The sequence below is a fragment of the Anoplophora glabripennis genome, unplaced genomic scaffold (genome assembly GCF_000390285.2).
Source record: "Anoplophora glabripennis isolate ALB-LARVAE unplaced genomic scaffold, Agla_2.0 scaffold44, whole genome shotgun sequence".
Taxonomy (NCBI): domain Eukaryota; kingdom Metazoa; phylum Arthropoda; class Insecta; order Coleoptera; family Cerambycidae; genus Anoplophora; species Anoplophora glabripennis.
In genome coordinates this window covers 236,702-264,030 of record NW_019416229.1, presented here as the reverse complement: position 1 = coordinate 264,030, position 27,329 = coordinate 236,702, and the positions used below count along the sequence as shown (strand labels likewise).

Here is a 27,329-nt window from a genome sequence, read left to right as displayed (position 1 = left end):
GAAATTTGGCAGATAGTTAGAAAAAAGGTCAATTAGTGACATAGCGCTGATTGAAGCTTCCACTCTGTTGAGGGTTGACGTTCTCGGGGGTGGAAATTTTTTTTCAAAAATAACGCTGGAAATCGATATATGTAGAATCAAATTTTGAGCAAAAAATATTCGAAGAATTTTTTCGAGAAATCAATAGTTTTTTAGTTATTGAAAACTTGGAATTTTGAGTGAAAAAAAAAACACTTTCAAAAGTATTTTTCGCGAATAACTCAAAAACTATGCATTTTATTAAAAAAGTGTAATGAACAAAAATGTGGCTTATAAATAAACAAAGAAAATCGTTTTTTAAAAAGTGTTGTACGTCCTATACAAAGCGAAATATGGTTAGTGGAAGGGGACTTGTTTTGGGGGGAATACTCGAATCGATGTACGTCAAATAACGGAAAAAATATTAATTTTACGTGTATAACGCTCCAGGAGTTTTTTGTAGTACTCAAAAAGACCTTCAAAATGAGCATTTATAAAAGTTAATTAGAGCAAAATTGAAGGAGTTATCGTCGAAAACAGATGGGTTGCTCATATTTTTTAAGGAAAAATGAGCAGTAAACGCTGTACCATTTCCATCAGAATTAAAATTAATCGTAGACCCTTTACAATTAGTTTTGTTTTAGTGTTTTTCATCCGATCCTGAAGTTAGACCGGTTTAGAATGCGTATTTTTTGAATAATGTACGGTAAAAGTTGAAAACGTATTTTTCATTATTCAAAAAAAATTGCCTTATTTATATAATAACTCTGAAACTATGAAAGATACGTAAAAAATGATAGACAACAAAAATGTAGCTTTTTTTCAACAAATATTTTGCCTTTCTTTATTCCTATATATTAAAAAATAAAGGAGATATCGCCGCTTGAAGTATCCATTTTAGTGAAAAAACGACCTGTCTCGAGCCCTTCGATCCTTTCCCTTTAAAAAACGAAGGACTTAAAAGGTTTTATATGCAAACGATCTTACAGCTCTTGAAATTATCTTTAAAATGCTTTTTTTGTAGGATACTATAGCTTCAAAATTAACCGAGTTATGGTAAAAAAAACAATGACATTTTTTCGGAGCAAAATAGGCTTTCTCATTTTTATATATTATATATATTATACAAATAAAATAAGTAAAAAAAAATTGTGTGATTATTTATATGCAGCGTAGCAATTTTTTTGATTGATTATATTTAAAAATCGATTATAATAAAAATATTTTACATTAATGTTGGTAAAAGGGTAGTTTATAAGAGTTGAAAATGGCAAAAGTAAAATATTCTTTCATAAACAATATAAGGGAATTTTTATTTTAAATTATTGCACAATTATAGCATTCCAAGATTTAAAACGTAATTTTTTTTATATTTTTTTTAACACAGGGGTGATTTATAAGGGTTGAAAAGTGTTATGAGATACATATTCTTTCATAAGCAATGAGGGAATTTTTATTTTAAATAATTGCACCGATAAAGCATTCCAAGCTTTTAAAAAGTAATTTTTTATCATTTTTGTCAATACAGGGGTGGTTTTTAGGGGTTGATAGGGAAAAATTCTTCTATTAGCTATAAGGTAACTTTTATTTTAAATAATTGCACGATTTAATCATTCCAAATCTTTAAAAAGTAATTTTTTACCATTATTTTTTGCATTGAGGTAGTTTTTAAGGGTTAAATAAAGGGTCGAAAAGATCAAATATGCTTAAAACATGTTCGAGAACATGGAAAATTATGTAATCTTTGTGCTTAAACAAGATTTTTAGTCAATAAAATGCTTAAAACTTAATTTTTTCAATTTTTTTCACTTAGGGGTAGTTTTTACCCCTAAAAAACAAAAAGCGTCAATCGGGCTTATGTCACTTTTGAACTTGAGCCTAAAATGAGCCTTATTCTAAATTTTCATGCAAATCCATGCAGTTTCAAAGAATTCGGAGGTTACAGCTGATTTTCAGCTTCAATGACTGTACTATAAATATTTGTAAAAAGTAGTAGACTCAATGACCACAATTAACCAAATCTTTCCAACGTTGTAGGTGCTATTAAATTAGTAATTAAGTAATTAGTAATTTGTAGCCAAACTCCTTGCATCCGCATTGCGCATACCACACACGTTGCTTCACTGTTTTAATTAGTACGCCTGGGGAAATTATTCTGACAGTGACAGAATAATTACGCTTTGAAAATTATGTTTTCCAACTCTTACACGAGTTAATTTTCCACTAGAAAAAAAAAACGTTCCACTTCGCAGGTTACACAATTGTTACCCTTGTATTTGACAAGGGATGGATTTTTTTATGTGAAATTGGTTTCGTGTCTTTTTAAGCAAATTATAATTGGATATTTGTTTTCATTTCAGAGACTGAGTAACGACCACATATGTTACTTTCTTTACCAAATCCTTCGGGGGTTGAAATATATACACTCGGCGAACGTACTTCACAGAGACTTGAAACCTAGCAACCTACTTTTGAACACTACCTGTGACCTCAAGGTAAGTATCGAGTGCAAGTGTCACTTTATTGTTTGTCCTTACTCGATGTTTTAAAATATGATATTGATACATCGTTTTAAGGTGTTATTATTGGAGATGTAAAATTTTTACTAGACAGGGTGAGTCATAATTAGGTGTAAGAAATTTAACCGAAACAAAATAATTTGTCAAATAAACCTATCCGTTTTTGTCAGTGGCTTATTAGAAGGATAAATGACCTTCGACTTTAACTGATGACTTCCACGTTCAGAAAGTTAAAAATCTGGTGCGTGCAAATCGTCAATAATTGACTATCAAGAGAAACTACAGAAGAAGTTTGATGACATCAAAGCAAATTCGTTACAGACTAAAAGCCAATTCAAATGAAGTTATCCAGGACTACTTCGCGAAATAGACACACTGTGAATTGTGTAAATAAGCAAGGGGAGAATTTGAAAAAGACCAGGATCAATATTGTATAAAATTAAGTTTAAAAAAATAAAGTTTGGTTATTTTCTGAACAAACCTCGTATGAGGCGGAATCTCTGTACTATCCTGACTAGAATTGCAAAAACTCAATAATCACATGAGCTTCAATGCCCTGTATCTTTATGAGGAGGTATTTTGACCAATTACTTTGCTTTTGGCGAGAAGTTCCTGTTCATTTTTTTACACCTAGTTATGACTCACCCTGTGTCTTACGTGTCTACGGAGGTTCTATACAGTAAAAGATTTTGCCTGTTCAATTTCACTTTGGTATAGCATTCGAAAGTTATAAGCAAAACGACCATTTCATGTCGCACAAATGATTTTATTCACGTCAAAAGTCAGAACATTAAGTTTATTCAAGGTGGCTTCAGTTGACATTCCTTGTAATTTGGAGTCCTATGGTAATGTCAGATAATGTCCGAAAGTTTACCAAAGTTCTGAATGCAAGCGCTGAATATATCGTAGATAATGTACTTGTAGAGATTGCATCTAAAGTGCATTTCACTCTAAGGACTTTACGTAGCTTCACGCAGCTTCTGGAGGCGGTTTGCGAATTACCATACCCCCGATGAGATAAACGTTAAAGTACTCGACTACACTTTAATAAAATGAGGCAGGAGTTTATTGTTAAACACGTTTAATATTTAACTGAATCTCATCGATGGAACCACGTTTTACATTATGTTATTTACAAAGTCAATCAAATTTTTATTTATAAATTCATATTTTTTTTTTTTAATTCGGATCAGAAATTTACAAACGATCTAACTGATTCTTCTATGCTTCATTTACTATCCTGCACCAGTTAATATGAAGAAAATATTCCTACTCGAGTAAGTAGACATGAATACAGCTTAAGGCGGGTCCACATTAGTAAAATTTTACGTTGTGCGTTGAATATAGAATTGGCAGAAATATTTACGCCTCAAATGTGACATTTTTATCATAATTTACGTGCGTTTTGATCAACACGAGCCAGAGTTTTTGTTTGTTTATATACAGATCCAGAATATTAAATAATAAAATTCTCAAAATTCCTCGCAGACGTACGTATATAATTTTTATAATGACTGGTATTTTCATCTAACGAAGTATATTCTCAACTTGCGGCACAAAAATAATATTAAAAGAAGAATACCTATGTGGTTGCATATCTTTTACATACCTACCTAGATTGTTTGACTTTTTTTAATTATTTGTTTAATATAGTTTTTGTGACTCTAAACTATGTAAATCTTGTGTAAGAAATTGGAATCCAGCCTCGGATTGTCCGTATAATCTAATTTCTTTAAACGAAACAAAATATTTAACGAAAATCGTGGGTCTAAGTCCCCTCAAAGTTTAGAAAAAACAGATATCAGAAATGAATGTAGGGGAGTCGAAATACTCATAAAATTTTATTCTAGATATTGTTTTTACTCAAAAATTTTGACAATGAAAACTGAAAATATGAAAAACGATAAAAATATTACTATGCATGTTGTTGCATAGTAATATTTGCATTCAAATTTGGCTTCTGATTGCCTCTAGAACAAGCAAGTTTTTATTAAAAATTTCCTTGCTTTGATTTTTATCATAACTCTCGAAAAAAAGAACTCAAAGATCGCAAAAACAAAAATGTGACTGTGTGTGTACGAGTGTCAAATTTGTGATATGCACCGAGTAAATTTTTTTGTTCACACGAGTCGGAACCTCCCTTAATTCTTAATACTGTAACTTAAAAACCATAGGTATTTGCGTGAATTTGTTGTATTCATTTGTAATCCAGTATCCACTATTAAAATTTGTCCAAGCATTTTTTTACACCCTCTAGATCCCCCAAGCACTTATGATCTATAGCAAATAACAAATTTTTTTCTTGTTATGACGTTTTCCAGTTAATAATAATGTATTTAGCGTGTTTCAAAACTATATCACATCCTCTTAGGAGTCATTCCTTTCATGAAAATAAGACGAAAAGTTTATACAGGTATGTATGTATACAGGGTGTTTCAGAAAGATCTTCCGTAAATAAGTCCGACGGTGATAGTCCGACAAAAAATAAGAATTTTTTGTCTTATGAACTATATGTCTATCTCCTCTTGTTTTCGAGATACAGAGCGACAAAATAAAATTTTTTAAATATAATTTTTTCGAAAATTTCCAAACGGTGCGAAATATTTTTATGAAATTTGGTATTCCGGGGTTTTGTTTTTAAGGATGCAAAATACGCTGGTCTAATTATGTATTGTATATTTCATAGAGGGCGCTAGTTATGCTACATTCGTATTACATTTTAAGTTCTAATTTTGTTGAGGTTAGGTTAGGAGGCATTCGCAATTTCTAATGTACAATTTTATTTTCTAAAAATAATGTACTCTTGTTAGAACTTCTTAATGTGGACGGTTTTCGAGAAAAAAGGCTTTTAATTGAACTCTTACAATATTACGTAGTAGAAAATAAGTGACTTTTCTCAAAGTAGGCTTATGTCAAAACTTATTGATGGATGTCTCATAAACAACGCATACATTCTTAGTAATATTTTAAACACTAATTAACTTTATATCAACATTTTACTGACTAATTAGTCATTACTAACTACAGTCACTAACAGTCACTTGTACATTAGAAATTGGAGCCCGAATGGTAAAAAACCTAATCTTAAAAAAATTTAAACCTAAAATGTAATAGGAATGTAGCGAAACTAGCGCCCTCTATGAAATATCCAAAAAATAATTAGACCAGCGTATTTGGCGTCCTTAAAAACCCCGAAATACCAAATTTTATAAAAATATTTCGCACCGTTTGGATATTTTCGTGAAGATTCCATTTAAAAAATTTTATTTTGTCGCTCTGTATCTCGAAAACAAGAGATGTCGTACTATCACCCCCTGAATTTACGGGAGGTCTTTCTGAAACACCCTGTATATATGTATATTCTTCTTTATCGGGATATGCGAAGTTAAATATTTCGAGAAAAATAAAAAAAGAATTGTTACTCGGGACTTATTGCGAATTAATTATTGAAAATTATAATTACACAATATATTTTTGTGCTTATATATCATAGTTTGGACCAGAACTAACTGTGTTTTGCCTCCACCAATGGCATAGAACAGGGTGTATACTGTTATTTAAGTAAAAAAAAATAGCACCCACTGTAGTTGATTGAATATTTTAAATGGCCAGCTAATTACTAAAAACATTTTTGAGCAATTGTATCTTTAATCGTTTTCGAGTTCGTCTCACTTATAAGTAACATCCGAGATATGATTTATTTGGTAATAATTAATCGAAATCATCGAAATCAGTTCCGGGTAAAACAATTCTTGTTTTATTTTTTCGCAACTATATCTTGATAGGAAAGCATTTGTATACTTATGTTTATACAAACTTATCGTCTTATTTTCATGAGAACAATACGCTTTTAAGAGAATGCGGTATAGTTTTGAATAAAAAAAAAAAATTAAATTGTTTCAGATTTGTGATTTCGGTCTAGCAAGGGTAGCAGATCCAGACCACGACCACACAGGGTTCCTCACAGAGTACGTGGCCACGAGATGGTACAGGGCGCCTGAGATCATGCTTAATTCGAAGGTAAAATCATTTTGAACAAATTTAAATTACTATTTACGTCCTACGCCACATCGTAAGCAAACATTTCGAAACCTAGCGAGAACAGTTGAGTTCTGTGTAAACAGAATTCCTATTGTTCCAGTCGAATACGTCGACAAAAATTTGTTTTGAAACAAGCGCGGGGGTTTTCCTGTAATTTTTCACGCACGCTCCGTTCCGATCTTAGTTTGCCTTCGGTACGACGCAATGCAGCTAATTTTAACTTTCTGTTTACTTTTGTGTTTGCTTTGTGCTGCAGGGCTACACAAAATCGATAGATATATGGTCGGTGGGATGCATTTTGGCGGAGATGCTGGCCAACAGGCCGATCTTCCCCGGTAAACACTATTTGGACCAGCTGAACCACATACTCGGGGTGCTGGGATCCCCCTCGCAAGAAGACCTCGACTGCATCATCAATGAAAAAGTAAGTAGATAATATCACTAGATGCAAATTTCAGTAACTTTGTGCCCTTAAAGTAACTATGAAAGTATAGAGGTGACAATAAATCCGTGTTTCTCTAATTTCAATCATTTTAAGGATATCTTAAAAAATTTTGAAAATATCATATTTGAACTTTTATATAATTATTATAATTTTCAATATTTTTGTTATCGTATGACATATATGTTATAAAAAGTGGTTTTAAATTGTCACTTAATATTTTCAGAATAAACCGTACATAAAAAATAAAGGTACGTGTTTACAGGGCGTTCCGAATTGCACATGCCAAACTTTACCTGGTGACAGAACACTTCAAAATAAAAAAGTTAATTCAACTATGTTTGTAGAACGATTCGTTTTCAAAATTGAGTGTTGAAGTTTAAAAAAAATTACATTTATTTAAATATCTCTTAAAATGTAGATTGATAAAACTTGAGATATTGACTTAATTAATTATAGGCAACCAGTGGTGGAAATTCTGGGGGACATAAAACTAAGAAACGCAAAGTTTTGAAGTCATTGAATATTTGTATACAGGATGAGCTATAATAATAAAAAATGCCGTTATTTTCCAATAATAATAAATATTAAATATATTTGTTACAATTAACAAAGGTTAAGTATATTTGTTAATTGTAACAAAACAAAATATGCACACAGAAAAAAAAACGATTACCTAATCACAGTACATTAAGTGCACTTAATTCCGGTTAATATCTTTTATTATGTTCGATGCCATTTTTAGAAAATTATTTCTTTAAACTCAAAATAAGTTTTTGACACAGTTGAATAAATAATAAATAAATAATAAAAACGATTCACAAAAAAATTATTGTAGTAGGAATTTTAAATTTTTTGAGTTATAATCCCTCAGAAAATTTAAAGTTCCTATATACAGTGCTTTCGAAAAGTAAATAAATTCATTATTTTTTAAATTGAGAAGTTTTCGAAAAAATCCCCTGGCACGTCGATTTTGTTTTTAAAAAAGGCACTTTTTGACATACGACCCATATTTGTGACGTCATCGACAATTTTTTTAAATAGCAACCCCCAATTTTGACCATGCCATTTGAAAGAGCGTGTCATTCTACATACACAGATCATGAAAAATTATGGTGTTACATAACAAAAATTTCAAGAAAATAATGTTTGAAGATTTTAAAATTTAATTTTCACAATACTGAAAATGATAATGATTATGTAAAAATCGACTAAATGGTACACCTCCCCATTATGCAACACCTGTCTGTGCTTATTTAGATGAGCTGTTCCCGAATCGTTGGATAGGGAGAAGGGGGCCGATTGAGTGGCCAGCCAGATCGCCTGATTTGACACCCCTAGATTATTTCTTGTCGGGATACTTAAAAAGCAAAGTATACGTTACTAGACCGGTTAATTTAGAAGATTTAAAAGCAAGAATTCGTCACAAGATACATCATAACCTCCTGAAGTTATTGATAATGTTCAAAAAGAATTTATTAATCGTCTTGGCTACTGTCAGGCAGCCAACAGTGCACAATTTGAACATTTAATTTAGTCGATTTTTACATAATCATTATCATTTTCAGTATTGTGAAAATTAAATTTTAAAATCTTCAAACATTATTTTCTTGAAATTTTTGTTATGTGACACCATAATTTTTCATCATCTGTGTATGTAGAATGACACGCTCTTTCAAATGGCATGGTCAAAATTAGGGGTTGCTATTTAAAAAATTGTCGATGACGTCATATCTCGAACAACGATGACGTCACAAATATGGGTCGTGTGTCAAAAAGTGCCTTTTTTAAAAACAAAATCGACGTGCCAGGGGATTTTTTCGAAAACTTCTCAATTTAAAAAATAATGAATTTATTCGTTACTTTTCGAAAGCACTGTACACTGATGTTTTAATACTTTCTAGAACTCCACTGAATACTACTTATAAATTTTAATTTCTGACAAAAAATTTCAACATTTTTTGAATGAAAAATGCCTTGTTTTCTAAATAAACTGGAAGATATTTTTTTTTGCAGGAACCATACAATGCAATTGCAATACATGCAATTTCCGAAAAAATCAGTGATATCTAAATTCCGGGTTTCTTGGTGAAGATATGTTCCAGCTCTTTGCCACTAACTAGTTTACAGATTTGTATATAAACCAGAGATATAGATATCTCTGATATAAACCCAGTGAATTTTTATTCATAATTAAAGTCATCCCAAATTTTATCAATCTACATCAAACGGGAAATATTTAAATAAATGCAATTCACTTATTTTGAGGTGTTCTATCATTAGGTATACTTTGATATGTGCAATTCCGAACACTCTGTATAAACTTCTTTCTAAAAATGGACAATAAAAATTATAAATGAATTAAAAGGTAAGTATATTTTTTGCGGTATTTTAAAAGTCCAATGAGGAATATTATTAACATTTTAAATTTACCCGACTTTCAAAAGAATATTTAAAATTAATTATGGATAATCTTGAGAACGCTTTAAATTTATTTATTTATAGCACAATTAAAATAGATACCTATTTGTTTTATTTGAAATTGTCAAAATGTCTGATATTTTAAAGTACATATTTGCAATCAATGTGATGATAGTTTAATTTCAAGTGCACCTTCATACATATACCTGAATTCCTCGAAGACCGTTTACTTCATTAAAATTAAACAAGAATACATTTTGCCCCTAGTAGTCCAGAAACCAATATTTATTTAAATAGTTTGGAATAAAGTAAACATTAAAAAGTTGGTGATGAAATAGTGACAATCACTATCTAACACTTATGAAACGTGGAATAATACGACATAAATTAGGTGTCATAATATAAAGTTTAAAGTATGAATAAGATATTTTGAAAAACTTTTAAGATGTTGCGAAAAACATTATATCAACCATCCCTCTTTAAAGGTGTGTATCTTATTATTCATTTTTAGTTTAAATGAAGAGTTGCTGTGTATAATTTTTTGATGTACTACTTTCTTAAAAATATCTGATAAGACAACCATTATTTTTTTCTGACATAATTTAACAACTGAATATTATTAAATGTCTTCATAGGCACGAAGTTACCTGCAGTCACTACCGTACAAACCGAAAGTCCCATGGGTCAAGTTATATCCCAATGCCGATCCCAAAGCCCTGGACCTTCTGGACAAAATGTTAACGTTCAATCCACACAAGAGGATAGGGGTGGAGGACGCCTTAGCACACCCATACTTAGAACAGTATTATGATCCAGCTGATGAGGTACGACGAAATTTAAACAATAAGAGAACGAATGCTTCATGTTATCTATTTTTTTAGCCTGTTGCAGAGACACCATTTAGATTCGACACAGAGTTGGACGACCTGCCCAAGGACCACTTAAAGAGGTTGATATTTGAGGAGACGTTACTCTTCAAACAGCGGCAACACTCGGACAGTCACCAAGCGATGGCTACTTCATAGTTATTTGAGATAAGTGTGTAAGAGGAAAGTGATTTAAATTCAGATTTACACGTTTAGGTTCCCATTTACGAGATATTATTTAATGAGGTGAAGGCAAAATTAAGCTTTGTCGGTTTCTAGATTTTAAAATTAGTATTGCTTTTTTATGAGACCGTTCGTTTTATGGAGCGTTTCCTTTACCCGATTTGTAACGGTTAAACGAAACGGCCCCGCCGTTATTGTATATGTAATTGATTATAGATTGTGTATATTATGTTTTGTAAATATTGTTTTATTAAATTAATTTTTACATGAAGTACAGTATACAATAGATTATAGGTTAAGTGAACACAAGAAACAGATATCTATTTTTGAAATATTAGTTTTTCTAAAATAAGTAAAATGTGGTTGTGTCAAATGCACTAATATTAATTCTACACGCAACTTATCCCTTTATTACTAATCTCAAATTATGTATTTAATGGTGCCATTCCAACAAGTCGGTAACTAACTTTTACTACTGCGTTTATTGTCGTAACTTTTAATTAATTACGCAGGGGAGGGGGCTGGTTCAGAAACACGCCTAAATGGAATAGTAATCTGTTCGAATTATACCTTCATAATCGTGTAAATAAAAGGAAGTACAAATCTAGGGTAAAAACTTTTTTGGAATTATATTTGGGAGGGATGAATATTTTTGAGATGCGAAAAGATGTTACGTTTCCGAGCTATCCCCACCGCAAAAACTTTAATTGAGAACTGGAAAGTGTGACAAATGAATGGAACACAGCAGCTGTAGTTGGTGAAAATTGATGTGGTCGGATTTTTATGAAGAAACGTGGGACCCATACCGTTTTTTAGTTATCTTGGAAAGGGTTACACATATTTACAGTATATTTTTTTTCGTAATCAACGGATAGATATTTTCTTTTCACAAAACTTTAATTTTTGTTAAAGTATGAAGTTTGAAAAAATATAATGTTAGTGTAAAATTAAAGGTCAAATAAGTTTGCTTGAATTTATTTGATCGTGAAAGTTTATTTTGTGGGTCCTAAAAAACGATGTGGGCCCCGTGCTTCATTATATGTACAGGGTGTTCAAAAAGTTTGGATCCCCCTCTACCTCAGAAAATACTGCTCAAACAAAAAATGATTAGGATAAAAGTTGCAGGGTTTTGAGTGAACAATCCAACGGTGACCTTGACAATGTCCTTGAAGATCATTTAGAGGTCAAGATGAAAATTTTAAATGGAATCGTATACTTTTGACCCCGGAAATGGTAAGAGCGGAAAGTTTTACGTTTGATTGTGACCTTGACCATGACCTTCAAGGTCATTTAGAGGTCAACCTGAAAATTTTTAATGGAACTGTATATTTTTGACTCCGGAAATGGAAAAAATGGAAATTTTACGTTCGGATATGACCTTGATCATGACCTTCAAGGTCGTTTACAGGTCAAGTCGATTTTTAATAAATGACCCGATATTCTTCACTCTTTTCATTTCCGGGATCAAAAGTATTATTCCATTTAAAATTTTCAACTTGACCTCTAAATGACCTTGAAAGTCATGGTCAAGGTGACATTCGAACGTAAAATTTTTCGCTCATACCATTTCCGGGGTCAAAAGTATACGGTTCCATTTAAAATTTTCAACTTGACCTCTAAATAACCTTCAAGGTCATGGTCAAGGTCACCGTTGGATTGCTCACTCAAAACCCTGCAACTTTAGTCCTAATCATTTTTTGTTTGAGCAGTATTTTCTGAGATAGAGGGGGAAGGTTCCAAACTTTTTGAACACCCTGTATATGTAATTCAATTTTCATTAGCCTCCACCGACAGAAAACAATGCCAACAAATCGAATGACTAGAAAATGGCTATTTTTTTTATCTGCAACTGATACTTGAACCGTACCGTCAATTAATACTGACCGAACTGAGAGATCAGTTTATAGTTGCCAACTACCAACATTACAAAACCGACATAAATGTCAATTTTTAAGACATTCTTGCAGTATAATTACTACATATTCTTTTTCGGTCCAGTTCTCACTTACTATTTGCAAATGCGCTATCCAAATTTAATAACAAGCTAAATAAACTGTTATTGTATGAATAACAGTTACTAATATTTTACAAACAGTATTTTGAAATTTTCTTTTATTTCATAACATATCTACATTTTTTAGTAAGTACTTTTCGATACTTTAAAAGAAGCGACATACCTAGTCCTTTCGACTAATCTTAATGTTAGTGAAGATGTATTATACATTAGTTACGATGATGAAAATTTCCAAGAAGTATTAAGTTGATATTAATTGAATAGACCGAGGTGTTTTGAATGAAAGGGTGTATTTAGTTTATAATTGCTTTAAATTTTTTTACAAATGTGGATTTCGATTGGTTTCTGAAAAAGATTTTAGATTCTAAATTCAAACGGTGCGATGGGGGCACAATTCAGCCAACGCTTTGCACTGGATATTTAAATATCCGCTGACGCAAGAAACAAGCTATCACTAGAATTATTATTGTCTGCTATACACGCATTTTTACTTCATTTAATTGGTTTCATGTCGTTTATAAGAAAAAATTACTTACCATTATCAATACCACAATACGCTGTCCTCATTTTCTCAGCAAAATAAAATCGCAGCTCTGAGTTGTGGTCCCGTACACCTTTAAAAAATGTTGTGCTCAAATCCATGATATTAATTTAGGTGTATAAATATAATTAAAAAAATTACTTAACATATGTATCGATCCGCACATGTGAATGGAAATATCAAAACTTATTATATGGAATGCTATTTAACTAACACTTTTACAAAATAGGTGTAATAATAAAAGTACATAATATTTTGTCTGTGATTATTCACTTATTCGTTTTAATGGTAATCTTGTTGTACCTCCTTGTAGTAGTGTTAAGGTAATTTTTTTGTTAATTCAATGAATGTTTCATCTTCACACAGTGATGCGTGTAATAACTGTTTTATTATTATTGATAAAATAAAAATCACATTGTATACTGGGTCTGCAAAGTCGAGATGTGAATAATAAGGTGAATAGGATGTTAATAATAAAAAAAAAGTACACTTTATCCATGGAATAATTTGGTAGTACTTCCAGTTTTTCAACATATTTAGGTGATAATAACGATAAACATAATCTACCCCTTAGCCTAACCGCAAAACATATGCCAGATCGGGGTGGTTTATTATTATCCTCTAGGCCGCATCGGATATATTATAATAATGGGATGATGAATAAATTCTCGCTGTTTTTTTTGTGAAAATTAATGTTTTATTTAAAAAAAATTAGTAAAAAACACGTTGCTGAAAGTATTGTCCATCACTAGCCAGTACTTTTTCCCATCTTTCTGATAGCATTTTAATTCTACATCGGAAAAGTGATCACGTCTTTTGGGGCTATCCAAGAGTTGACCCGTTTTTTAGTATCTTCATAATAATGGAAGTGCTGCTCACCCCGAACAATCGGAACAAGTGATAATCGGAGGGGCAATGTATGGTAAATATAACGGATGGGGTAGGAATCCCATTTAAGCGTTTCCAAGTAGGTTTTTCACCAGTTTTGCAACATGTGGCTGTGGGCGTTATCATGCTGTTCGTATAGTGGCCATTTTTCCTTTAATTCTTGGCTCAAATGCTTCAATTGTAGTCGATAACAAACTGCTATGATGGTTTCATACGGTTTGAGCAGTTTATATTAATCTACACCCAGCTGATCCCATCAAATGCAGAACAGAAGCTTAGAACCATGGATATTCATGACCGAGCTTATCACATGATTTGTACACTTACGATTATCGTAACGTATCCATTTTTAATCACCAGTTACAGAAAACGATGCAGAAAACCTTTCCTTTTCTGTCATTAAAGCAGCTGTTCACATGTGCATAGATGCCGTTTGACGTCTCTCAGCTTTAACTCGTACGGGACCCAATGTCCTTGCTTTTGAATCATTCTTAATGCTTTCAAACATTTCATAACTGTTGTATGATCAACTCCTAATGATTCTCCACATTCAGCTAGTGTCTGACATGTGTCTTCATGAAGTAATGCCTCCAATTCTTCTTCTTTAAACTGTTTTGGTGCGCCTGAGCGTTCTTCAACATCAAAATCTAAACTGATCTCTATATATATTGTTTCCGACAGATCATGGTCGCCGTGTCTCAACAAACAAGAATTTTGTGTGCTTCAGCTCCAGATTACTTTTAAATGAAGTAGTGCAGTAAAATTCCCCGCAAATACTCCTTTTTCCGCACAAAATTTGACTATGAAAAAATAATAGTTTACACTTCAGCAAAATAACACACCAAATTTCAAGCTTGCTTGTAGCAATTCTTTATAGGTGCGTTACGCCTTTAAACTACATGCTAGAAGTTCTGATAATGCCATCTATTGGAAAACAACGAGACCTTATTCAACGTCCCATTATGTAACTAAAACTATATTTTCATTTCTAAAATAATTTATTTAGTCTTCCAGTTTGGAAATTGTTTCGAGATTTCCCAGTTTTTGTTGATACTTTTCTCATACAGACTCTTGCTAAATAAAATTAGAAGAGTCTATTCTATAGTGGCAGAAAAAGAATTTTAGACACATAAATCAGTGCATAAAGTAGGCTGATGTGTCACCAAAGCATGAAATAAATATTTTATCTTTTTTTATAACTTCAAACACATCGAAAACTGTTGTAAATTCGACTTACAATTTATCAAAAATCATACCAGATAGGGTCTTGAAGTAGCAACGGTTTTATACAGTGATTTATGTGCAATTCAAACTTAAAACAATTCAAAATTGATCGAATAGCTTAGAAATAAATTTTTAGACCTTAATGTCAAACTGTTGGAGAAAGTTAAGTATTTTTCTCTAAAAATTGGAATCAAACACATCAAGCAAATAGTTTCTGGTGGAATTTTTTTCATTGTCGAAATAAGTTATGAAAACTGGCAGTGATTTGAGTTATATTAGAATTGTATTAATAACTAAAATAATCTTTAATTAGAAATTAACAAAAAATGTCTTATCAAGTGTTTCCAAATTGAGCAATGGGCAATATCGGTAATATTTTCACAAAATAATCACTGTGATTTTATAAGCATCCCTGGTATAACAAACAATATTTTTATATAATATTACAAATATATCAATGCAAAATAAATAAGTGTAGTCGAGTTTTAAAGTTTAGCAATGATGTGGTTGTTATAATAAAGGCCTAAACTTTTTTCTTTCTATTAATGTTGTTAAATAATACTGTTATAGTGTGTTACATTCTTATAGTATAGTCGTCAAATTATGTAGTTCTTGATAAGTGTACAATAAAAGTTTACCTGATATATGTCGTTTTTTTCCCATTCATAGTGCGTTTAAACTAAGTTTTTTAATACTAACCTAAAATACTACTATAACCACGAACAGTATAAAGTTAGTCACTTTAAAGTGTTTCAGAAACATTTGAAGAACTTTACCAAGAAACTCAAATTAAAATAGGAGCATGTCTTATATTTAATATTTTCCATTGTGTCCCTGCCTTTATACAGAATTACAGAAGCCATCGATGATTGACAAGCAGAATTTAACCTTCTTTTCTTCTTTTACTATGACATGATTGGCGGTTATTCTGGAAAATGCTACCGTTACGCCTCTTTCACACGGCCGGTATTTTGCCGATCGGTATTTAAAACGATCGGCAAAACAACGACTAAAATTTTAAATTACACATAGTTAAATAGAGCTTTACACACAGGAACGTCGCGTTAAGGTCTGACGGTCGGCTACCGACCGGCAAAACAACGTCCGTGTGAAAGAGGCGTTAGCCTATGACATTTGAACACGACAATGCATAAAGCCAGTCTGGGAGACTAGACAAGGAGCACGAACTCATACGTGAAAATTGACAAAATTTGTCCAAGAAATGACAGAAGTTGGGGTGGTGCTAGTGTTCCATGTGTCCCAAGTGAATGTAGCATAATAAATACGAATGAAGTAAGCAAATAACCAATTTTATTTTATAATGAGTTTAGTAGATATATCGGGGAGGTATACTAACCTAAAAACTAGAAGTCAAGTCAATAATTATTACAATTTGTTTTTATAATGGTAAATAAAAAGTTTCGAAAATAATTTAAAGATACATATGGAACACTAGCGCCCTCTTATTTTTGTAAGATTTTTGTTTACTTTACATGGAGTTGGAACTCCTTGTGTAGTCTCCATGGAGCCAGTCGTCAATTTACTTCTGTCTTCTGTCCTTGGAAAACAGGCAACAAGAATAAATGAAAATTGACATTTTTACCTGTCTACGTCAATAACATTTCTAACCTAAAATAAGCATTCTTGTTATTATCTTAATAAAACCAGTTAAATGAGCCGGTGATAAGCAATTTACCACATTTGATACCTCGCCATTACTTAAATCTCAAAATGATATTGAGAAAATCTAGAAATAGAATCAATCTACATTTATATTGCTTGTTAAGTTTGTTATTACTATTAGCAGCTGAAGTCAAATGTGGTGGACAACTAATATATGCGATAAATTGTGGAGGAGAAGCGCACTTGGACGCTTACGGAATAAGGTATGAAAGAGATCCACTACATGGAAGAATTGGCATTGCCTCTGACTATGGCAAAAGATTACTTATCGGCAGAGTGCCTCCAAACGATTATATATTATATCAGACAGAAAGATATCATACGAATACCTTTGGCTATGATGTTCCTGTCAATTCCGATGGCGATTATGTTCTTGTTTTGAAATTTTGTGAAGTTTATTTTAATGCGCCAGATCAGAAAGTGTTCGATGTAGTTCTTAATGGGGACCATACGATAGTTTCCGATTTGGATATATTTGAAAAGGTTGGAAGAGGGGTTGCGCACGATGAGTATGTTCCATTTAGGATATCCAAAGGTAATTATGTGAATAACACTGAGCTTTAATAGGACATTCTAATTTTTGTAAATCATCACTTACCTGTTTACTTGATTTTAAATTCTATATTTCGAAAATTAATTGTTGGTTTTGTTTTTGAAGGTCGTTTATTTGTTAATGGGGAAGAATCGGACATAAAAGGTGGTCGAATTCGTGTGGAGTTCATCAAGGGTTACAAAGACAACCCCAAAATCAATGCAATGTATGTTATAAAGGGTAATATGGAGGACGTACCAAAACTGCCACCTATCCCTATGGAGCCCAGTCCTGTAGAGCAGGCTAAAGAGGAACCAGAGGTCATTCCCAAATCGAGAAGACCGAGTGGCCCTAAACAACCTGATCCATATTCCATGGACGATTCCTCACTCATGTTACCTATTTTTATAGCTATTGGAGCGTTCATTCCTTTACTGTTTTGTTTATGCAAATTGTGATGAAATTTTAGGTAATAAGTTGAGGTGTACCTATGATAGTTTTTATAATTTTTCAAGCTAAATTCAGTGGGTTAATGGCATATTTCAATGCACAAAGTTGGAAATGGTTAGTGAAATCTGTAGTTAATTTACAGTATTATCGTTTTTGAGAGAGACGTACTTATTGTTTTATTAATTTAATTGTATTTACCTAAGTGGCGTTCGATAGGTTGCATAGTGATTTTTTACTAAGAGTTTTAATTTGTTGTTGAGGAAACTTAGATAAATTATTAAGAAAAGACTTTTTAAGAATAAATAAATGATTTATTTATTACTGCCTCGTTTTTTTGAAATCTTTTCTTAATGCAAAAAGGAAACATTAAATAGGTATTTCTTTAATATTTTTAATATTAAAAAAGGAAAGGTACATAGTAAGATATCCCAGTAGAGAAATACACGTTTATTATATTTTTCAAACAATTGCAACATTTCAAATAAATACGTACCTATTTCATAATTTTATATAAAAGTTCATATACCTACAATCAATATTTTACATTTAGATATGTGAAAAGCAACATGTATAAACTGGATATGTGAATAAAGTACAGACTGCTGTTTGTACATATTTTTTTTTAGATTCATTAATAACACTAAGTAAATTTAAACTTGCCAAATAGATATCAAATAATGTATGAGGTGTGTATTTTAACAATTCATTCAGCTTTCATTTAATTTGAAACGCATCAATAATATTTTAATTTGATTCAGTTCTAGTTCTCCAAAAGTTTCGACCGTTTTATGATAATAACCCTGGCCTTACATGAAACTACACTCTTTTTTACCAGAAACTAACAAATAAAAATTACAACTATGTATGTATTTATTTATTCCTACAACAGAAATGCGATTCCTAAAAATACATAAGCGTTTATACTTTTCCCCTCAGCAACGTGTAGTTTTTTGTAAGACAGAAGTTTTTGTTATCCGGAAGCTTATCTGAAGGAATTCCTAACGGCGACGGAAACCGTGAGGAAGATATCCCGTGATTTATTTTAAGAACAGACGATGTCGATAATTATAATCGTTCAAATCGCACCAGCTATAAATGCGCGGGTGATTTGATTTAGCGTCAACCATAGATTTTAGGAAGATAAAGATCAGACACATATATTGATTACTGAGTATATGCTGTCAAATTTCCCACTTCTCGCACCTAGTACTATGACTATATTATTTTGCAATTAAACAGCTCAGTTGTGCAGTTGTACAATACAATTTTGGCCTTTTTTAACATAATAATTCCCCACCTAAGGCAGCCAATCGTAGAAAACGGCAATTTTTACACAGGTAAGTTGCAGTTTTTGTTACCTCTAACTCTTCCAAAAAAAATAAAAAACTTTAACACCCTGTAAATCGAAAACTAGCATTGGTGGACCCACGTTTATAGGAAAAAAGTCCTATTTTGACCTCAAAAATACGCTCCTAAATTCTTTGTACTGAATTTTGAATCAGCCTGTACATATGTGACAAAGTTTAATTTTTCTTCAACACCCCATTTATTTATATGAAACTGTCCTCATTAATTCTCATCTAGTGATGCAATTTGGCCCATTCTTTATTAGATATTTTGTATTTGCAATAGATATATAGGTATATCGTACAGTTTTTTTTTAATTTGAAAACAAAATTAACAAATTATTATAATTTTTTTGTATTTCTGTATGTTCATTAAATATTTTCCTCAGACGCAGCTTATTTATTTCTTTCACTGTCCTTATTACACGGGATTATCTTTAAACTTACTCTCTTAAAAAAAAAATAATGATTTGTACAACTTTGTACAACAATCTGTGATCCGTAATGTAATTTGTATTTCACAAAATATATTTTATAAATAAATGCAGTAAAACTCATACCTTATTCAAAATTTAAGTACACAACACACACCTCGCACATTAATAGAATTTTTGAGACTGTAGGGCAATTATTCAACGCCGATATAGAAAAAAACGGCGTTAGGTCGAGAAAGCTATATGTGGTGGCAATAAAAACTAGCAGAGAAATCGTCGAATATTTACGAGCGTGTCATTGTTTTTATACAACAAAAACGCTGTTTTTAATGAACAGCCACAATAAAAACCAGCGAGATAATAATTTTTCATCAAATGTAGTAAATTCATTTGTTTTGATTCTACAGGGTGTTTGTAAATAAGTGCGAAATATTTTAGGGGTGGTTGCCGAAGTTATTTTGTGAAAACAAGTTCATATAAACGAAGGTCGAAATATGCTTCGTTTCCGAGATAGGTACAGAGTGTTTAAATTTTAATTGTTTATTTATTTTTATTATTTATTCCAAAGAGCTTTAAAGATATTAACTCGAAATTTGATGGTTGTATTTTATTTATAAATATTGACAGCAACCTACTAGATAAGGTATCAATAGAAATTAAAAATACGCAACTTCCTCAAAAACGGTGCATCCTACGAAAAAAAATTGAGGAGACCAATTTCATTCAGAATTGATGGCGGATTTCCAGAAAAATATCAAAGCGGGAAAAAGTCGGTGGCGTACCATTTTTTTATTAAAAAAAGGTTGTGGCATTCTCGCACGAACGCCACTGGTGCAAGTGGAAATATTCGGATCATCCCAAAAAATGCACATTTAGCCTTTCAAAGCGTTTTTCAAATTTCGAGTCAATATCATTATATAAAAATAAATAAAAAATTAACCTACGTTTATACGAACTTTTTTTCACAAAATAACTTCGGCAACCACCCCCTAAAATATTTCGCACTTTTTTAAAAACACCCTGTATATGTATACATACAGGGTGGCTCAGTAAAACTCGTATTCACCGACTTCAACTGCCGTTGTTTTTTTTATGAAGATAATTAAATACTTAGCCTGATCCGACCACCAAAGTCGTAATTCAAATCGACTAAACAGTTCATCGATTACGTGATATGGACGGACCAGGCACTTAACGACTTTGACGAATCCGACAGTTCTATTAGCGCAGTCTAAAAACTGAACAATTCGAATTTTCAATTCGTAGTAACGGCGATATGGCACAAATATCGATTAAGATAAATTGGAACTTGTTATAATATTTGCGATGGAAAATTGTTTTAATATTTACATTTGAACGTGTTTACATCATCAGTTACTGTAATCCGCAACTGATGGAATGGAATGGTTTTATAAAATTGCGAAATCAAATGGCATACAGGTAGTAAAATAAAGTGTAACAACCAAAGGACCCGTATAAATATTTATGCTTCGATTTTCTGTAGAGATACTAAAAAGCCATAAACTTTACGGGGGGATGACTAGAAAGGAGAAAAATCGTTCAATCGTCAACGTTGTTTCAAATGAACAGGATATGACAGGCCGTCGCCGTCGTGTCAAAATTGAAGGAAATGTATTTTGAAATATTTGCCTATACAGAGTGGTCCGTAATGATTGGGTCATAGAGTATAACTATATATTCTAGGCACCAAAATAATGAGATTAAATATGCTTCAGCAAAATATTACTCGTTTAAGATATACAGGGTGTTAAAGATTGATTTTAGATTTATTATGTATTTCATAAATTTTATTTTATTGTTGCAAATTTGTCGTTGGTTGGATAAAATAAATGTTTAATAAATAATAATCGTCAAAGTCTACTTGGGTTAGTAAATGAATCATGTCGGTAGTGGTCAGAAAGCTCGCTTGTACTAAATGGGGAGGTCTATCGATACAAGTATACCTTTTTCCTTCAAAAATAATAAGTTTTCATAAGTACATAACTAGCGCCCTCTATTGGCAATCTAATATTTGAGTTCAGATTCGGATTTCTCACCATCAAAAACCCCCATTCCCAGTTTTCGAGTTATTTTTTCCAAAATTGTAAAATTTATGAAAATAAATAATTAACTAGTTTTTAACACCCTGTATCTCGTTAAGGCATATTTGACTAAATCTCATTATTTTCGTGCCTAGAATCTATAGTTATTCTATGGCCCAATCTTTACGAACCACCCTGTATAGATATTTGCCTTCGAATCCCTTATTTTTGAGATATAGGAAGTTGAAGCAAAAAATAATTACATCTCTAAATAAAATACAAAATTTGGCGTGATTATTCAATGTGAAAAAATTAAAACAACTCAATTCCTCAAAAATTGACATATAAATCATTCCAAATTTGTGAAGTAAATGCTAAAAATTTTCATGGTAAAAAAATTAAATTTAAAATATAATTTATGTTATCTACATAATTAAATAAATTAGCGTCAAGAAACACATTAAAAAAGAAATGTTAAATTTGTAATGTGCAGTCAATTTAATTTGGTAAAGTGTTTACCGCGGTGGTCATGGTTACCGTCGCGCAGCACTGAAAGACGGAGTATGAGCAGCGAATATTTACTATGCAATTTGGTCTCTGTTTAGTCCGACCGTAAACAAGTAGTAGGTAGCTATTCACAGCTTTGTTTTTTAATAAACGTAACTTGTTCAAATTTTGTTACATACTATTTTTTGTATGTTTTAAAAAAATTGCAAAAGATTAAATTGATTGTTTAATTTGATTTTTTTTCAATACATTTACCAAAATTTTTCCGCCTCCCTGGTATGGAAGTTAAGAGCCGCCACTGCGTATCATCATTACAAGTTGCTGTTCCAAAACGGTAAAAGTTATGCAGAAAGGTCAAGAAAAAAATTTTTTTTTTAAATACAATGTTCATTTCAAAAGAGATTATTTTTTCAGTGTGTTGCGGCTTCACTGCAAAATTATTACTATACCGGGTGTTCTCAAAGTTGAGTCATTTATTTTAACAGCTGGCAGAGCTCATAAAAAGTCGATTTACCAAAAATCATTTATATACCTACACACAGTCACATAAAAAAAAGTTGTCTGGGCTTTTCATGCAACATATTATGTTATCCGTAGTATTTTTGTCTCCCGATCACGAATCCGGTGTCAGAATTGACCTATCACAACACACGAATTTCTTAACCTCAAAAAACAGATCAAAAATAGCAAAATTTCATGAAGTGCTAGGAAAAATACAACATTTATTTTTCTATATTCAAATGTTCATTTATATGGTTAAAACCCCGCTGAACGCGAATCCGTGGTCAGAATTGATGGTTCTTTTTTAATCTTAAAAGAAACGGGTCAATTAAGGTCAGATATCACGAATTTTAAAAAAAATAACAGATTCGCGCCAAGTTTGGTATACGGGGGTTTTCGGGGTCGCTGATGACGGATCCGAAGTCAATTTTACAAAATTCAAAATGGCGGATCCAAGATGACCGACCAAATTGTCAAAATATAATCCATTCGCGCTAAATTTGGTATACGGGAGTTTTCGGGAAATGATCACGGATCCGAGGTGAATTTTGCAAAATTCAAGATGGAGGATTCAAGATGGCTGAACAAATTTTCAAAAATTAACATTCGCGCCAAATTTGGTACAAGGGGGTTTTCAGAGTCGCTGATTCGAGGTCAGAATTGCGAAATCATTTTGTAATATTATTGTTTACTTTATAACCTGAGTACCCAATCATGTTTTAACCTTCTTAAAGTACTTAGGTACTGATTAAATTTTTAGAAACGAATTTTGTAAATCCGATCTCGGATTCGTGATCAGTGACCCCGAAAACCCCCGTATACCAAATTTGGCGCGAATATGTTATTTTTTGAAAATTCGTGACCTTAATTGACCCGTTGTTTTGAGAGGAAAAACATCAATTCTGACCGCGGATTCACGTTCGGCGGGGTCTTAAACATAATAAATAAATAATCTATCTTATCTATCTATCTATAAATAAACATTTGAATACAAAAAAAATTTTTTTGTATTTTTCCTAGCACTTTTTCTTGAATTTTTGCTATTTTTGACCTGTTTTTTGAGGTTAGGAAATTCCTGTGATGTCATAGCTCAATTCTGACACCGGCTTCGTGATTAGGAGGCAAAAACAGAATATTTTTTGTGGCTGTGTTATTTTAAGAAATTTTAAAACTTAAACATAAAAACATAAATGGTAAACAAATGGAAATAATTTTTGTACAACAATTTTGAACAATTTTTATAGAACAGGTTTTTTATAACTCTCTTCTTCTTTTATGTAAACAATTTTTGGTAAATCAACTTTTTTTACGAGTTCTACCAACTGTTAAAATAAATGACTCACTCAGTATTTAGATTCATTTAAAAAAATATATATTTTTTCATCTCTTTGTTGCAGCAACATGGTTGTTTACTTTTAATCCATTCATAAATTCAAATATCCTTTGCGTAGTTTTTTTTGTAAGTCATTGTATTCAATAGGCAGTAAGACTTGACATAAACACGAGTGCGTGCATATCCTTACCAATTTCCTACTCCACATGCATTTTAGAGAAACCGCTATCAAATTCAAGACACCCAGAAGGACCCTTCAAGAAGAGTACAAGTTACAACAGTGGTACATAAGCCATTTCCAACAGTCGTTTTTTTTTTCTATAACCTTTACGCATTCATACAGTCCACTACTTTTAAATAAACATAGCGTTAACACAGTGGCATGGCATTTGAGTCGAGACCTAATTATTTCACGTTGAATACCATTTTATTCATGTACTGTGCACATAAAATTTTGATGTACAGCTTGACCAAATTCATCCTGTCCGCGAGCTTAAGATGCGCACTGGCAACGTTACCAGACTAGCACCGGAGCTCATTCTCTCTCTGAATCCACTGCCCTCTACTATTAAGCTCTTCTGTCTTTGTTCAAGCTGTACTATGCGTGCTGGAAATACAGGAAATATTCTTAAATTTGGACAACAAAACTCTCCTTCACTTCTGACCCGCCAGTATGTGATACCCTGCAGATGTTGACAAATTCAAAATAAACAAGCAACAGTCCTTTTTAGTACCTAAAATGTACCAGATATTTTCTTTTATTCAAAACACAAATATACTCAGTATAAAATTGAGTCTAATCGTATACTACGATAGTTGGACGATTTGGCGGAGCTTCCCATACGTTTGCAGCACACCACATTTTTTTAAACGTCACCACTACGCTGAACTGTAACGTTGCTCGCGGAGAACACAATTAGGAATTATCATAACAACTGTCGAAAGACTTGACGGCGCCGTTACCGGCGAACCTCGTCGTGGTCACGTTCCCACCGTCGCTGAGGCTCCTGTTCAACTCCCTCTTCCCACTAAATATCCCACTGACCACCCTGAAAGGACTTAAGGTGAAGTTACCTGCTATCCTCGAATCGTCCGACGGGCAGCCACTCCTAGGTTCGTACAAACTAAAACTAACAGTCTTGTCGTTCTCTCGATTCACGCCTGTCTCCACGAAGAAGAGTCCCCTGGACAACTGAGGCGAAGAGGTGGAGAGAGACCTCTCGTACTTCGCCGCGACTATCTGGTGTTTCTTCGTCTTGTCGGTCAGGCAAGACTCCAGTTCGCAATCCTCCAGGGCGTAGTCGTGATACGGCAGCGTTTCTTCCTCGTTGAAACCGTCGTCGGATTCGTCGCACACGGAGGTGCTGACCATGTACCCGGGGTTCAACTCGTTCACGGTTCTAGGCCGGTAAGGAGTGGCCGGTCTGATCATTAGGATTTTATCCTGACTACAAGACTCCAGGGACTTCAGCGACTCACTGGAGGAGTTGGAATGCTCAGAAATGTTCCAAATGGTCCGCTGTAGATCTCCGGCAACTACAGGCGTGGAATTATTCACTTTCTCCGGAGAGATCATCTTCACAGTGTAGTTCCTACCGGGATTGGTCAGATTGTAGTTGGGCTTCTTCCTCAACTGGATGTTGTACTGGCTGTAATTGTAGTTGTTCCTGTTGATCTGCTCGCAGTATCTCTCCTGGTCAAACAGGTTGCAAAAGAAGTTTTTCAGGGCCGCGCGGAAGTCGCGGAGGTGGTACGCGTACAACAGAGGATTGCCGGCGGAGTTCACATGCGAAAGGATGATGCAAAAGAGCATGAAAGTGGAATTAACCTCGAAGTCCGGCCTGAAGGCCAGGATACAGTTGATGGTGTACAGGGGGATCCAGCAGATCATGAAGAAGAGGACGATGATGGCCAGGTTCTGGGTAGCCTTCACCTCGTTGGTCTGCTGGACGCCCAGCATGCGGATCATGGTGCCGCCCGAGCAGCTGCCCTTCGTCGAGGAGCCCTTCTCCGGGTTCATAGTGACTATCTGCCTCAGCTGAAAACGATAATATAAAATTACAAAGAAATCTCATTTTTATGCCTCAAGAGATAAACACGTAAATATAAAATAAAAAAATAGTTATCAAAAGTATTTGAAATATGACAAAGTATATTTAACTTTGAAATTTGTATTAAAAAGAAAGACATCCTATAAAACCTGAAGAAAAATTAGAAAACACACAGAAACTTCAAAGACGTACATAATAGATTATTATTGCTACTACTACTTTACGAATTTAATGAATGATAAGAAGGAATGGTTAAAATTTTATGCACAAGATTGCCAAGATGGTGACGTCGACGATTCTCCATGTTGAGCCACTTGATCTCTATAATTTTGTGAGAAACACGATCAAATTTTCTTAATCCATGTATAAGTCGACAACGTGAATTTTGAACTTTTTGAATTCTATTTTTTCTTGTATACTAAGACATGGACCATAGACATAATCACAGTACTTAAAATAGGAAAGAACAAGTGACTCACATAACGTAATTTTAAGTCTTTTATTCAGAATATGACGACTACTATAAATTAACCTAAGCGAGGAATACAATTTTTGGAGTAATGTTTTCACATGCTAATTGAACCGCAAGTTACTGTCAAGAGTCACTCCCAGATTTTTTACATTGTCAGTGATAGGAATTGAAATACCAGCAATTATAATATTAAAGTTTAGTCTAAATATTTGTAACTTTTTCTTAGTACCAAAAAAAAATTATTTTTGATTTATAAGAATTTAATTGTAAATTATGTTCATCAGGTAATTGCCTTACAGTTTGTCAGAGCTGACAATATTGCGTGCTTGATCCAGAGCAATAATATCAAAGTGATGATGCAGTTGACTATCATCAGTATAAGCTTTTAATCTTGTAGTGTAAATTATAAAAAGTAAAGGACGCAAAATTGAACCCTGAGGTATATCAGAAAGTATTTCTAAACTATTAGATACAATGTTATTAAACACATACCTGTTGGATCTTCCATGTAAATAAGAATCAATAAGAGCAAAAGTCAGTTCATCAAACCCATAGTACTTAAGTTTAGAACAAAGAAGCTTATGATTAATTGTGTCAAAAGCTTTAGAGAAGTCCAATAAAACTAAAACACTAACTAGTTCCCTATCCTGTGCTTTAATTAAATCATCAGTGACGATAATTAGAACAGTTGAAGGACTATATCTTTTCCGGATGCCACATTGCCATTGAGGTGAGACTATTATTTACAAAAGAGTCATAAATTTGATTATATAATAATAATCTTTCAAAAATTTTGGAAAGCGCAGTTAATATATATATAT

At 32.6% G+C, this 27,329-nt stretch overlaps 3 protein-coding genes across 3 annotated transcripts in view; 2 read left to right on the top strand and 1 right to left on the bottom strand.

The window, feature by feature from the left end:
- The window catches only part of LOC108917688 (mitogen-activated protein kinase 1), a 219,241-nt gene extending 207,649 nt beyond the window's left edge, over positions 1-11,592 (top strand). Inside the window, exons 4-8 of the mRNA XM_018724422.1 lie at positions 2,379-2,513; positions 6,441-6,557; positions 6,835-7,002; positions 10,077-10,265; positions 10,323-11,592. Coding sequence (XP_018579938.1) covers positions 2,379-2,513; positions 6,441-6,557; positions 6,835-7,002; positions 10,077-10,265; positions 10,323-10,466 — 753 coding nt within the window. The 3' untranslated portion in view covers positions 10,467-11,592. The remainder of the gene's footprint in view (positions 1-2,378; positions 2,514-6,440; positions 6,558-6,834; positions 7,003-10,076; positions 10,266-10,322) is intronic.
- A 5,165-nt stretch (positions 11,593-16,757) lies between these two features.
- LOC108917658 (malectin) lies at positions 16,758-18,143 on the top strand. Its single transcript, XM_018724378.2, has 2 exons — positions 16,758-17,375; positions 17,499-18,143. Exons 1-2 carry the CDS (start codon positions 16,889-16,891, stop codon positions 17,828-17,830), a joined length of 819 nt encoding a protein of 272 aa, XP_018579894.1. The 5' UTR covers positions 16,758-16,888; the 3' UTR covers positions 17,831-18,143.
- Positions 18,144-23,998: 5,855 nt separating this feature from the next.
- LOC108917637 (histamine H2 receptor) overlaps positions 23,999-27,329 on the bottom strand; it is a gene marked incomplete at its 5' end in the record, with an annotated part of 76,729 nt that continues 73,398 nt past the window's right edge. The window contains one exon of the mRNA XM_018724353.1: positions 23,999-26,023. Within this exon, the coding sequence (XP_018579869.1) occupies positions 24,902-26,023 (1,122 nt within the window). The remainder of the gene's footprint in view (positions 26,024-27,329) is intronic.